Genomic DNA, 14,104 nt, shown 5'->3' on the forward strand with positions numbered 1-14,104 from the left:
AATGACAACGACCCAAAACACACAGCAAAAGTGGTGAAGAAATGGTTAGACAGACAAAAACATCAATGTTTTGCAGTGGCCCAGCCAGAGTCCTGACTTAAATCCCATTGAGAATCTGTGGAGGGAGCTAAAGATCAGGGCGATGGCAAGGAGACCCTCCAACCTGAAAGAGTTGGAGCTCATCGCTAAAGATGAACGGGCAAAATTACCAGTGGAGACATGCAAAAAGCTGGTCAGAAATCTGTAATAGCCAATAAAGGCTTTTCTTTTTGATTATTGAGAAGGCTTTGAATCATTTTGGACATGCCAACTTTTTGTTCAAATGTAAATAAAAGATAAGTAATATTTTTTTCCGCAATGATGCCTCTTGTACATCGTCTTATTCTCTTCTGGGAGACGCCTGTGTCATTTCTAATCAATTAAAACTTGCTGGTTGAATAAAAGTAACTTTAAGTCAGAATTTGCTAGGGGTATGAATAATTTCGGGCTTGACTGTATACATATTGAGACTACAACTAGCTAAAGCCGGCTAGTTTTGAGTAGCAATTTGGGTGTGATTTTAGCTAGTTTTGAATAGCAATTGGCCGTGTTTTGGGCTAGTCTTGAGTAGAAATTGGCCGTGTTTTGGGCTAGTCTTGAGTAGCAATTGGCCGTGTTTTGGGCTAGTCTTAAGTAGAAATTGTGGCGTGTTTTGGGCTAGTTTTGAGTAGCAATTGGGCCGTGTTTTGGGCTAGTTTTGAGTAGCAATTGGGGCGTGTTTTTGGCTAGTTTTGAGTAGCAATTTGGTTGTGTTTTGGGCTAGTTTTGAATAGCAATTGGCCGTGTTTTGGGCTAGTCTTGAGTAGAAATTGTGGAGTGTTTTGGGCTAGTTTTGAGTAGCAATTGGGCCGTGTTTTGGGCTAGTCTTGAGTAGCAATTGGATCGTGTTTTGGGCTAGTCTTGAGTAGAAATTGTGGAGTGTTTTGGGCTAGTTTTGAGTAGCAATTGGTGTGTGTTTTAGGCTAGTCTTGAGTAGCAATTTGGCCGTGTTTTTGGCTAGTCTTGAGTAGCAACTGTGGCGTGTTTTGGGCTAGTCTTGAGTAGAAATTGTGGAGTGTTTTGGGCTAGTTTTGAGTAGCAATTGGAGCGTGTTTTGGGCTAGTTTTGAGTAGCAATTGGGGCGTGTTTTTGGCTAGTTTTGAGTAGCAATTGGTGTGTGTTTTAGGCTAGTCTTGAGTAGCAATTTGGCCGTGTTTTGGGCAAGTCTTGAGTAGCAATTTGGCCGTGTTTTGGGCTAGTCTTGAGTAGCAATTTGGCCGTGTTTTGGGCTAGTTTTGAGTAGCAATTGGGGCGTGTTTTTGGCTAGTTTTGAGTAGCAATTGGTGTGTGTTTTAGGCTAGTCTTGAGTAGCAATTTGGCCATGTTTTGGGCTAGTCTTGAGTAGCAATTTGGCCGTGTTTTGGGCTAGTTTTGAGTAACAATTTGGGCGTGATTTGGGCTAATTTTGAAAAAAGTAATAATTTTTTCCACAATGATGCCTCTTGTACATCGTCTTATTCTCTTCTGGGAGACGCCTGTGTCATTTCAATCAATTAAAACTTGCTGGTTGAATAAAAGTAACTTTAAGTCAGAATTTGCCTGGGGTATGAATAATTTCGGGCTTGACTGTATACATATTGAGACTACACGCTAGCTAAAGCCAGCAAATTGAGCTTATTCTGCGTATTTTAAAACAATCCATGTCAGCCATTTCACAACGAGAAGCCCCTCCTATGATGAGAATTCACGTCTGTTGTGAAGTGAATGTCACGCGTGAATGAAGCGAATAAACTCAAAATGTTCAAGCATTCAACAACATGTGAATAGCGCGATTTATTCACACAAGTCGCGTCTGGTGTGAACACAGTAAAACGCCTGAATCTATTCGTGTCTTTGCATTGACTAAACATGTAAATCACTTGCGCTTAACGCTTCATTCGCGTCTGGGGTGAACGCACCATTACAGGTTTGGGACGACATGAGGGCGAGGAATTAATGACAGAATTCTTTCATTTTTGGGTGAACTAACCCTTTAACTGGACAGTGTGAAGCTGCTTCTGTTCCTCCACAAAAGACATGCAAGATCTTCTATGGTTTTAAAACATTTCATTTAATCTGCACACACACCTGTTTGGAGATGAGTTTGCCGTCTTTGTATTGCACTGTTCCATTTTCGGCGAAGACGTAGTCAAACTTGTGAATGACTGCAGGGAGAATGAACAAAACAACAGAATGAGACGCAATCAGAGCACATCTTATCATCATCCTGCTGACCTTTACCTGTGTTACACAACACACACACACACACACATTATCAATGTCAACAAGACGCTGTGCCATTCACAGATTGTTCGGATTCATTCAAGATCACACAGTCCTGTTTAATCATCAGCTAAACCACTTTACGCTTCAGGCCAGCATCACATCAGTCATTAACTCACACATCTGATCCTGATTCTGCTCTGGATTGAGTGTGAATGGGTCATGTTCTCAGTCTGATTCAATCACAATCTTACTGATCTCTGTGTTAATCTGGTCTATTATAATGGCACTTCACGACAATGATCAAACTGATCTAGCCAATCATCTCTACAGAAAGTCTAGACTGAAACTCCCACAGGTCAAAGAGCTCTTTAATGTCTCAACCTTTTCTTCTAGACTGACATTACATTCTACATTTATGCATTGGGCGTATGCTTTCATCCAAAGCCAATTACACTGCATTTAAAGCATATGTTTTAATGGTTCATGAATCCCCTGGGAATCGAACCCATGGCTTTGGCCTTACCAGAGCCATACACAATTTAAACTATAGCAATTAAATATAGAGCCAACGTTTCTTAGATGTCGTTTCCCCTGAGTAGTACAGTTCAGTACGGTACGCAATTTTTGCCGTTTCCATTGTCAGAAGTTGTGAAGGTACCCTAATTCGAACCGTACCACTTTTTTTGCCACTCTTCCATTGGGGTACCTAGCACTAAAGCACCGGTACTAAAGGGTGGAGCTAGACTCCAGAACGCTGATTGGCTGACAGAGAATTGGTTGATTGGTCGTCACTTGCATGTGCTTTTTCAGTTGTGTTTCCTTGCAGCCGTGGCTCTTAGTTGGGTTAGATTTAGTTGGGCGTGTTTTGGGCTAGTTTCTAGTAGCAATTTGGGCGTGATTTGGGCTAGTTTTGAGTAGCAATTTGGGTGTGTTTTGGGCTAGTTTTGAATAGCAATTGGGGCGTGTTTTGGGCTAGTTTCTAGTAGCAATTTGGGCATTATTTGGGCTAGTTTTGAGTAGCAATTTTGGTGTGTTTTGGGCTAGTTTTGAATAGCAATTGGGGCGTGTTTTGGGCTAGTTTCTAGTAGCAATTTGGGCGTGATTTGGGCTAGTTTTGAGAAGCAATTTGGGTGAGTTTTGAGCTAGTCTTGAGTGGCAATTTGGCCGTGTTTTGGGCTAGATTTGAATAGCAATTTGGATGTGATTTTAGCTAGTTTTGAGTAGCAATTTGGCTGTGTTTTGGGCTAGTTTTGAGTAGCAATTTGGTTGTGTTTTGGGCTAGTTTTGAATAGCAATTGGCCGTGTTTTGGGCTAGTTTTGAGTAGCAATTGTGGCGTGTTTTGGGCTAGTTTTGAGTAGCAATTGGGCCGTGTTTTGGGCTAGTCTTGAGTGGCAATTTGGCCGTGTTTTTGGCTAGTCTTGAGTAGCAACTGTGGCGTGTTTTGGGCTAGTTTTGAGTAACAATTTGGGCTAATTTTGAGTAGCAATTGGACATATTTTTAGCTAGTTTTGAGTAGCAATTTGGGTGTGTTTTTTTTTAGGAGCAAGTTGGACGTGTTTTGGGCTAGTTTTGAGTAGCAATTGGACAGGTTTTGTTGTGAAAACCTGGCAACCCTGCTTAGGTCAAACAAAGCGTGTCTTCTTCTTGGGACAAACAGCCACATGCCGAGAAGCAAGAACAAGATCTGCTGTATGTCGTCCACGGATCAGGGTTTAGCGTCCCAAATCACACTGAACTGTAACTGAACCGTATCGCTCAATGGAAACGAGCCATAATTAATTTCAAGTAAACTTCTATGGGTGAATATATACCGACAGCTAAACATCTCAACATTCCTGCTGTTCCAGATTGAAGGAATTATGGGATGTCAGCTGTTGTGGAAATGTTTGTGTTGAGTCAGCGATCAGTCAAACCAGTTCCTCTACATTCTACATATGATTCAATATCCAAAAGCCATTGAACTAATGTGAGGATAATTCTCTGACCTTCATCTCCGTCTCCGAGCTGTTCTGCAATTTTGGAATAATCTGAACCCCCCACCACGCCAATCTTCACCTTCTGTTTCAAGGCCTGGAAAAATCCATCCAGCTCAGGGTTGATCTTCTGCAGAAACAAGCATTTAGTCAAAGGTTTCTGTTGTGACCAATGGCCTCGAGTCAGTTCAACAGGTTTCAGAACATTTGCCTCGCAACAAATAGCCTAAATACATCGACTACAGCACCATAAGTCTCATGAAACATGTCTGCCGCAGCTGGCGTTTAATGTTTTCAGCAGACGTTTAAAGTGCACGTTAGTCACGTTAATGCTCACTCAATAGTGTTATTTGGGGTACGTAACGACGGTCATCATGGTACAGTCAGGCCATCACATTACACTCAATAACCTGTGATTCATAACAGCGCGACAGCCCACATGAAAAAATACTATAGTATATTATAGTAAAATTACTCTAGTAAATACTATAGTGTTTTTGAACCGTACTATAGTAAAGATACTACAGTAAATTGTAGTAGTATTTACTACACTTTGGTAATTTACTGTAGTACATTTACTATAGTACGGTTAAAAAAAACTATAGTAGCCTATTTACTAGAGTAATTTTACTATAATATACTATAGTATCTTTTCATGTGGGGAGTAAATATGAATAGACGTTTTTATAAACGCGTAAGAAAAACTCCAAGCGTTTGAAGGGTATAATGAAGGCGTGGCAGTTCATCACAACAAGAACGAAATTATTATTATTATTAGCGCCCACATCAACTGACGATTCTATGCTAATTTCAGCGCGCGCTTTAAAGTAGGAATGATTTTGATTGGCTGTAAATGTTTTTAATCGTTAATAATTCCAAAACCGTTCTCGGCGTTTCCACTTTTCTCTCAGATAGGCTAATCCTTAAAAAAAAAAAAAACCTACGACAGTCTTGGTGTAAACGTGCCTTTTACGTTGTATAACAAGATTTTTGTTTGCGACAGTTAAGCTCTTAATCAAAAGTTTTATTTTTCATTATCATAACGTTCACAGAAGTCCCGCTTTGGCAGTGGACATCTGATGATACTAAACTCGTCTCAATGAAAACAACACTAGCAGAACGGTACGTTAAGCGACAGATTTCATGCAACGAACCGACGGTACACAGCGTTCATCCAACAAACTGTCCCAGAAACACGTTTACGTTAAAATAGAATATGATCTTTCGGTTGGTTATGTTTACGAAACCAGTACTAACGTCCTAGTAATGTTATATTTGTAGATCCCGGAGCGTTGCATGGGAAACCAGTGTTACTAGCTGATACGTGCAGAAAGTGTGTACAAACACACACACTCATTCATCAATAACACACACGCATGCACACTCACGAGACAAGCTTCACCTACACACAGATTCGCTGCTGGAAATAGAAACATTGTTACATAACTGAGATTGTTACAGCTGAGAACGCATCATAATAACGCTTGTTATGTATCATCTAACGCGTAATGATATCGCGCAACTATCACGTGGATGAGAAATAGTCTCATAAACACATAACGTTACCTCTCTGGGAAGTGTCAGCGTTCCGTCCACATCAAACAAGCACAAAACCTTTCGACACTTTATATCCATTTCTTCTTGTCCAGCAATTGAAGTAGATATTAAATAATAATAATAATAATTATTATAATAATAATAGTCTAAAAATAAGACAATATACAGATAAATGACTCAAGATGAGTTAATGCATAAGAATATAATGAGACACAGTCTCTCTTCTTTCTTGAAAGCGAAAGATGATGATTATTCCCTTGTATTACAGTATATACTGCAGGCTACATGATCACTGCTGAGTGTGAATGAATCCGCTCATGGGGTTCTTCTGCAGCACTACACCCTGGGGAGGGGGTCCGCCTCAGCCAATCAAGTGCGCGGAATCCAATCACGTGCGTCAAGGGGGCGTCACCGCGCTTGAGAGACGAGTACATGATGGAAGTCGGAAGCGTCACGTAGCGCGTCAAACAGACTCAAACCCGGAGATAGTTCGACCTTTCACCTAGAACTTCATATCACACAATTACACCTGATCATAACAACAACAACAGTGTTACATAATATATTTATATATTATAAGAATATCAAATCCAAAAACGTATTCTGCTCTTAAAACGTACACTGTGCTTGAAGGGTAATGAGAAGCATTATGAGAAGCCAATTAGGCCTACATTGTCATATAAAATACATCATGTAGAAATGAACAAATGAATTGCAGGCTGGATACATTGTTTCTGTTTAACCTCTAGGGGTCAGAGTGGAACTGTCAACGTTCACATACCTGAATATATGGGCATTTCTCAGATTAAGGGCCAAATTGGGTTGCTGCAATTTTGAAAATTAAAATTCCAAATTTTACTAATTGGAATACATCAAATTATCAGTCCTTAAGTCAGGAGCAACGTTAAGAGTTTGGTTGAGACCATAAGATAAGGGAATTTATGATTTTTTTTGCCATTTTCTTAAAGGGTTAGTTCACCCAAAAATGAAAATTGTCATTAATTACTTACCCTCATGTCGTTCGACACCCGTCAGACCTCCGTTCATCTTCAGAACACAAATGAAGATATTTTAGTTGAAATATTATATAGTGATGACGATTTCAAAACACGGCCTCATGAAGCTTCGAAGCGTTATGAATCAGTGAGTCGAATCAGCGGTTTGAATCGCCAAATTTCAGCAGTTTGGCGGTTTGACACGCGATCCGAATCATGAATCGACACACTGATTCATAACGCTTCAAAGCTTCATGAGGCCTTGTTTTGAAATCGTCATCACTATATAAGTCGTTATTTAGGGTTTTTTTGCGCACAAAAAATATTCTCGTCACTCCATAAAGTTATTGTAGAACCACTGTAGTGAGATGGACTTTGTAACGACGTCTTTAGTGTCTTTTAAGGGTCTTGAGAGTGAACCGTGCCATTGAGCCAATGGAGGCCTTTCAGAGCCATCAGATTTACACTAAAATATCTTCATTTATGTCTGAAGATGAACGGAGGTCTGACGGGTGTCGAACGACATGAGGGTCAGTAATTAATGACAGAATTTTCATTTTTGGGTGAACTAACCCTTTAACTATGTGAAGTAAATGTGTCATTACCATCACATCATTGAATATATGAAAAAAAAAAAACCTTAAATGATAAATCAGTGCTTTTAAAACTGTTTCACATGGAATCTATTTTATCTTGAACTTAATGGGATTGTTGATTTTTACCTGCAAGATGAATTATAGTCATTTAAGTATCTAAATTTCTGATTCATCAATCTACCCTGGCTTGGAATAAGCTTATTTTAAGTATATATACTGTATAATAAAATACGGAACATAAGTTCTTACGCATTCAAAAAGAGGAATAAAACAGCAAAAGCGGGTCATCCAAGGACATGCTGACAAGTAGTAACGCTGCTCGGAAACAGACAAATAAAGTGAGGTTTTGGTTTCGTGGTTTTGTTTCTTTACACACACACACACACACACACACACACACACACACACACACACACACACACACACACACACACACACACACACACACACACACACACACACACACACACACACACACACACACACACACACACACACACACACACAGTCAGTGTTACAGCGCCACACGGTGTAACAGCTCATAATGTAATAACTGCACATAATAAGTATTACATTATTATAATAAAATGTTCATACTGCAATGATTTTCTCAAAATGTAATACAATCTTGAGCTCATAATGTAATAATTTTTACATTATGACAAAAATTATTACATTATAAATTCACCAAAACATGTCATATTTTCATTAATGCAATAGCTTTTAAAAAAAGATATTAGTATTCTGTTACAGTATATTTTTTAATACTCTATACCCATCTACCTGTGAAATGCAACATTTAAATATTCATGCAATTATTATTATATGATTATTAAACATAAAGCATTGGTATTACTTTACAGAACATTTAAAAACATTTTAAAGAACGTTTGCACCTTTAAACTACTACTACTGGATTGTGTAGGCAGGTTAAGACTGGATTAACATTTAAAAAATGTACTGTAAAGGAATACCAATGCTTTGTTTAATAATAATAATTGCATGGATATCTAAATGTTGCATTTCGCTGGTACAACCCCAAATCAGAAAAAGTTGGGACAGTATGGAAAAAGCAAAAAAAAAAAAAAAGAAGTGATTTCTAAATTTACTTTGACTTGTATTTCATTGCAGACAATATGAACACAACATATTTCATATTTTGTCTGGTCAACTTCATATAATTTGTAAATATGCATCCTTTCCTGTCATTCAGACCTGCAACACATTTCAAAAAAAGTTGGGACAGGAGCAATTTAGGGCTAGTAATGAGGTAAAATGGTTAAATAATGATGTGATTTGAAACATGTGTCAACAGGTTATTGTAATTATGATTTGGTACAAAAGCAGCATCCAAGAAAGGTCTAATCCTTTAGGAGCAAAGATGGGTAGAGGATCGCCAGTTTGCCAACAAATACGTGAGAAAATTATTGAAATGTTTAAAAACAATGTTCCTCAAAGAAAGATAGGAAGAGATTTGGATATTTCACATTCAACAGTGCATAACATAATTAAAAAATTCAAGGAATCTGGAGGAATTTCAGTGCGTAAAGGACAAGGGCGCAAGCCTAAGCTGAACAACCGTGATCTCCGATCCCTCAGGCGGCACTGCATCAAGAATCGTCATTCATCTATAAGCGATATCACCACATGGGCTCAGGACTACTTTGGCAAACCTTTGTCAAGTACCACAATACGTAGTTACATCCACAAATGCCAGTTAAAACTGTACGGTGCCAAAAGGAAGCCCTATGTTAACAGTGTCCAGAAGCGCCATCGACTTCTCTGGGCTCGGAGGCATCTGGGATGGACCATCACACAGTGGAAACGTGTACTGTGGTCAGATGAATCAGCATTTCAGGTATTTTTTGGGAGGAATGGACGCCGTGTGCTCCGGACCAAAGAAGAAAAGGATCATCCAGACTGTTACCAGCAACAAGTCCAAAAGCAAGGGTCTGTCATGGTATGGGGTTGTGTCAGTGCCCTTGGCAAAGGTAACTTGCACTTCTGTGAAGGCACCATTAATGCTGAAAAGTACATAGAGCATAATATGCTGCCTTCAGGAAGACATCTTTTCCAGGGACGTCCATGCATATTTCAACAAGACAATGCAAAACCACATACTGCACACATTACAAAGTCCTGGCTGCGGAGGAAGAAGGTTCAGGTACTTGACTGGCCTGCCTGCAGTCCTGACCTGTCTCCAATAGAGAATGTGTGGCGCATTTTGAAGCGCAAAATGCGACAGCGAAGACCCCGTACTGTTGCCCACCTTAAGACTTGTTTGCAGGAAGAATGGGACAAAATTACACCTGAAACACTTCATCACTTGGTGTCTTCAGTCCCTAAACGTCTTTTAAGTGTTGTGAAAAGGAATGGCAACATTACAAAGTGGTAAATGATTTACTGTACCAACTTTTTTTAAAATGTATTGCAGGTCTGAATGACAGGAAAGGATGCATATTTACAAATGATATGAAGTTGACAAGACAAAACATGAAATATATTTTGTTCATATTGTCTACAATGAAATTCAAGTCAAAGTAAATTTAGAAATCACTTTTTTATTTGCGTTTTCCATACTGTCCCAACTTTTTCTGATTTGGGGTTGTAGTTTAAGACTGATTTAGATTTAAAAATTTACTATAAGGGAATACTAATATTTCTTATGTTTTAAAAACTATTAAAATAATAAAAATATGACATGTTTTGGTGAGTTTAAAAAAGTTATTATGTAATAAAATATTTGATTAAGTCATCACTGGACTCTGGTCAGGGGCTGGATCCGTCATTGGACTCTGCTCATGGGCTGGAGCCGTCACTGGACTCTGGTCAGGGGCTGGAGTCGTCACTGGACTCTGCTCAGGGGCTGGAATCGTCACTGGACTCTGCTCAGGGGCTGGAGCCTTCACTGGACTCTGGTCAGGGGCTGGAGCCTTCACTGGACTCTGCTCAGGGGCTGGAATCGTCACTGGACTCTGGTCAGGGGCTGGAGCCATCAATGGACTCTGGTCAGGGGCTGGAGCCTTCACTGGACTCCGCTCAGGGGCTGGAATCGTCACTGGACTCTGGTCAGGGGCTGGAATTGTCAATGGACTCTGGTCAGGGGCTGAAGCAGTCACTGGACTCTGCTCAGGGGCTGGAGCCGTCACTGGACTCTGGTCAGGGGCTGGAGCCGTCACTGGACTCTGGTCAGGGGTTGGAGCCTTCACTGGACTCTGCTCAGGGGCTGGAATCGTCACTGGACTCTGGTCAGGGGCTGGAGCCATCACTGGACTCTGGTCAGGGTTTGGAGCCTTCACTGGCCTCTGCTCAGGGGCTGCAGTCGTCACTGGACTCTGGTCAGGGGCTGGAGTCGTCACTGGACTCTGCTCAGGGGCTGGAGTCGTCACTGGACTCTGCTCAGGGGCTGGAATCGTCACTGGACTCTGGTCAAGGGCTGGAGCCTTCACTGGACTCTGCTCAGGGGCTGGAATCGTCACTGGACTCTGGTCAGGGGCTGCAGTCGTCACTGGACTCTGGTCAGGGGCTGGAATCGTCACTGGACTCTGCTAAGGAGCTGGAGTCGTCACTGGATTCTGCTCAGGGGCTGGAATCGTCACTGGACTCTGCTCAGGGGCTGGAGTCGTCACTGGACTCTGCTCAGGGGCTGGAGCCTTCACTGGACTCCGCTCAGGGGCTGGAATCGTCACTGGACTCTGCTCAGGGGCTGTCGCCGTCACTGGACTCTGCTCAGGGGCTGGAGTCGTCACTGGATTCTGGTCAGGGGCTGGAATCGTCACTGGACTCTGGTCAGGGGCTGGAATCGTCACTGGACTCTGCTCAGGGGCTGGAGTCGTCACTGGACTCTGCTCAGGGGCTGGAATCGTCACTGGACTCTGGTCAAGGGCTGGAGCCTTCACTGGACTCTGCTCAGGGGCTGGAATCGTCACTGGACTCTGGTCAGGGGCTGGAGCCTTCAAAGGACTCTGGTCAGGGATTGGAGCCTTCACTGGCCTCTGCTCAGGGGCTGCAGTCGTCACTGGACTCTGGTCAGGGGCTGGAGTCGTCACTGGACTCTGCTCAGGGGCTGGAATCGTCACTGGACTCTGGTCAGGGGCTGGAGTTCACTGGACTCTGCTCAGGGGCTGGAATCGTCACTGGACTCTGGTCAAGGGCTGGAGCCTTCACTGGACTCTGCTCAGGGGCTGGAATCGTCACTGGACTCTGGTCAGGGGCTGCAGTCGTCACTGGACTCTGGTCAGGGGCTGGAATCGTCACTGGACTCTGCTAAGGGGCTGGAGTCGTCACTGGATTCTGCTCAGGGGCTGGAATCGTCACTGGACTCTGCTCAGGGGCTGGAGTCGTCACTGGACTCTGCTCAGGGGCTGACGCCGTCACTGGACTCTGCTCAGGGGCTGGAGTCGTCACTGGATTCTGGTCAGGGGCTGGAATCGTCACTGGATTCTGGTCAGGGGCTGGAATCGTCACTGGACTCTGGTCAGGGGCTGGAATCGTCACTGGACTCTGGTCAGGGGCTGCAGTCGTCACTGGACTCTGGTCAGGGGCTGGAATCGTCACTGGACTCTGCTAAGGGGCTGGAGTCGTCACTGGATTCTGCTCAGGGGCTGGAATCGTCACTGGACTCTGCTCAGGGGCTGGAGTCGTCACTGGACTCTGCTCAGGGGCTGGAGCCTTCACTGGACTCCGCTCAGGGGCTGGAATCGTCACTGGACTCTGCTCAGGGGCTGACGCCGTCACTGGACTCTGCTCAGGGGCTGGAGTCGTCACTGGATTCTGGTCAGGGGCTGGAATCGTCACTGGACTCTGGTCAGGGGCTGGAATCGTCACTGGACTCTGCTCAGGGGCTGGAGTCGTCACTGGACTCTGCTCAGGGGCTGGAATCGTCACTGGACTCTGCTCAAGGGCTGGAGCCGTTAAGGTCAACATTGCATTCTCAGGAGTTGACTCTAGGACTGGAACGAGCTCTGGGAAATACTATCAAAGGCAGCACTTACATCAAGCAGGATAAGTATAGTTAAGTCAAGTCAAGTCAGCTTTATTTATATAGCTCTTTTTGCAATGCAGATTGTTTCAAAGCAGCTTCACAGTGTTAAAACAGGAAAATAATGCAACAGAATTTTATTCAGCCGTACAGCCGCTCTGGAGAAAACGATGATGTCATCAGCTCATTTAAATTATCATACAGTGAAAATGTGGGCAGATTAGTAATTAAGTTTATGGTTAATTTAGTTTATTATGGTTATGGTTATAATTATGGTTATAATTATGGTTTATTTGGATATTTAGTTGAAAATTTAGTGTCCCCAATTGAGCAAGCCAAGCCAAATGCGACAGTGGTAAGGAAACCAAAATCATCACGCCGGAGACGGGTTTATTGAGGATGCCATGTCTGTGAGGCAATTTCAGGGGAGTCTAATTGACACGGTCTTTGCAGACACTTCAGGGCCATGCGTTGGTCATGTCTGGGCGCAGGTCCACCATCTGATCTGGATACGGCCTGGATCCGGCTGACTGCAGTAAACCTCGTGATAAACAGAGAGACTATCATTAGCGTAGATACCATTCTTCTGATGGGGAGCTAAACCATTTAGTGCTTTGTAAGTAATAAGCAAGATTTTAAAATGTATGCAATGTTTAATAGGCAGCCAGTGTAGTGTTGACAGAACTGGGCTAATATGGTCATACTTCCTGGTTCTAGTAAGAACTCGAGCTGCTGCGTTTTGGACCAGCTGGAGTTTATTTATTAAGCGAGCAGGGCAACCACCCAGTATAATTACAATAATCTAACCTTGAGGTCATGAACGCATGAACTATCTGTTCAGCATTTTGCATTGAGAGCATGTGCCGTAATTTAGATGTATTTTTAAGATGGTAGAATGCAGTTTTACAGATGCTAGAAACGTGGCTTTCAAACGAAAGATTGGTATCAAAGAGCACACCCAGGTTCCTCACTGACGACGAGGACTTGACAGAACAGACATCAAGTGTTAGACAGTATTCTAGGTTACTACTTGTGGAGCTTTTTGTCCAATAATTAAAAATTCATTTTTTTCTGAATTAAGTTGCAGGAAATTACTAGTCATCCAATGTTTTATATCAGCTATGCATTCCGTTAATCTTGTGAATTGGTAAGTTTCTTCAGGGCGTGAAGAAATATAGAGCTGAGTATCGTCAGCATAACAATGAAAACTAACGCCATGCTTCCTAATTATATCTCCCAGTGGTAGCATGTTCAGGGTGAAGAGCAGCGGTCCTAGAACTGAGCCTTGCGGTACTCCATACTGAACTTGTGATCGGTGTGACATCTCTTCATTTACTGCTACAAACTGATAACGGTCACATAGGTATGATTTAAACCATGACAAAGCAATTCCACTAATGCCTACATGATTTTCGAGTCTATTCAAAAGAACGTTGTGGTCGATAGTATCGAATGCAGCGCTAAGATCGAGTAACACTAATAGAGAGATACAGCCACGATCGGATGATAAGAGTAAATCATTTGTAACTCTGATGAGAGCAGTCTCAGTGCTATGATACGGTCTAAATCCTGACTGGAAATCCTCACAGATACCATTTCTTTCTTAAAAGGAACATAAATGTGAAGACACTGCCTTTTCAAGTATTTTTGACAGAAAGGGTAGATTTGAGATTGGTCTATAATTGACTAATTTTGTAGGATCAAGTTGCGTTTTTTTA

At 42.3% G+C, this 14,104-nt stretch overlaps 1 protein-coding gene across 1 annotated transcript in view; it reads right to left on the reverse strand.

The window, feature by feature from the left end:
- pmm1 (phosphomannomutase 1) overlaps positions 1-6,117 on the reverse strand; it is a 27,421-nt gene extending 21,304 nt beyond the window's left edge. The window contains exons 1-3 of the mRNA XM_079815095.1: positions 5,824-6,117; positions 4,270-4,387; positions 2,146-2,222 (exon numbers count right to left, since the gene is read on the reverse strand). Coding sequence (XP_079671221.1) covers positions 2,146-2,222; positions 4,270-4,387; positions 5,824-5,892 — 264 coding nt within the window. The 5' untranslated portion in view covers positions 5,893-6,117. The remainder of the gene's footprint in view (positions 1-2,145; positions 2,223-4,269; positions 4,388-5,823) is intronic.
- Positions 6,118-14,104: the final 7,987 nt, after the last annotated feature.

The sequence above is a fragment of the Gobio gobio genome (assembly GCF_949357685.1).
Source record: "Gobio gobio genome assembly, chromosome: 1".
NCBI classification, from domain to species: domain Eukaryota; kingdom Metazoa; phylum Chordata; class Actinopteri; order Cypriniformes; family Gobionidae; genus Gobio; species Gobio gobio.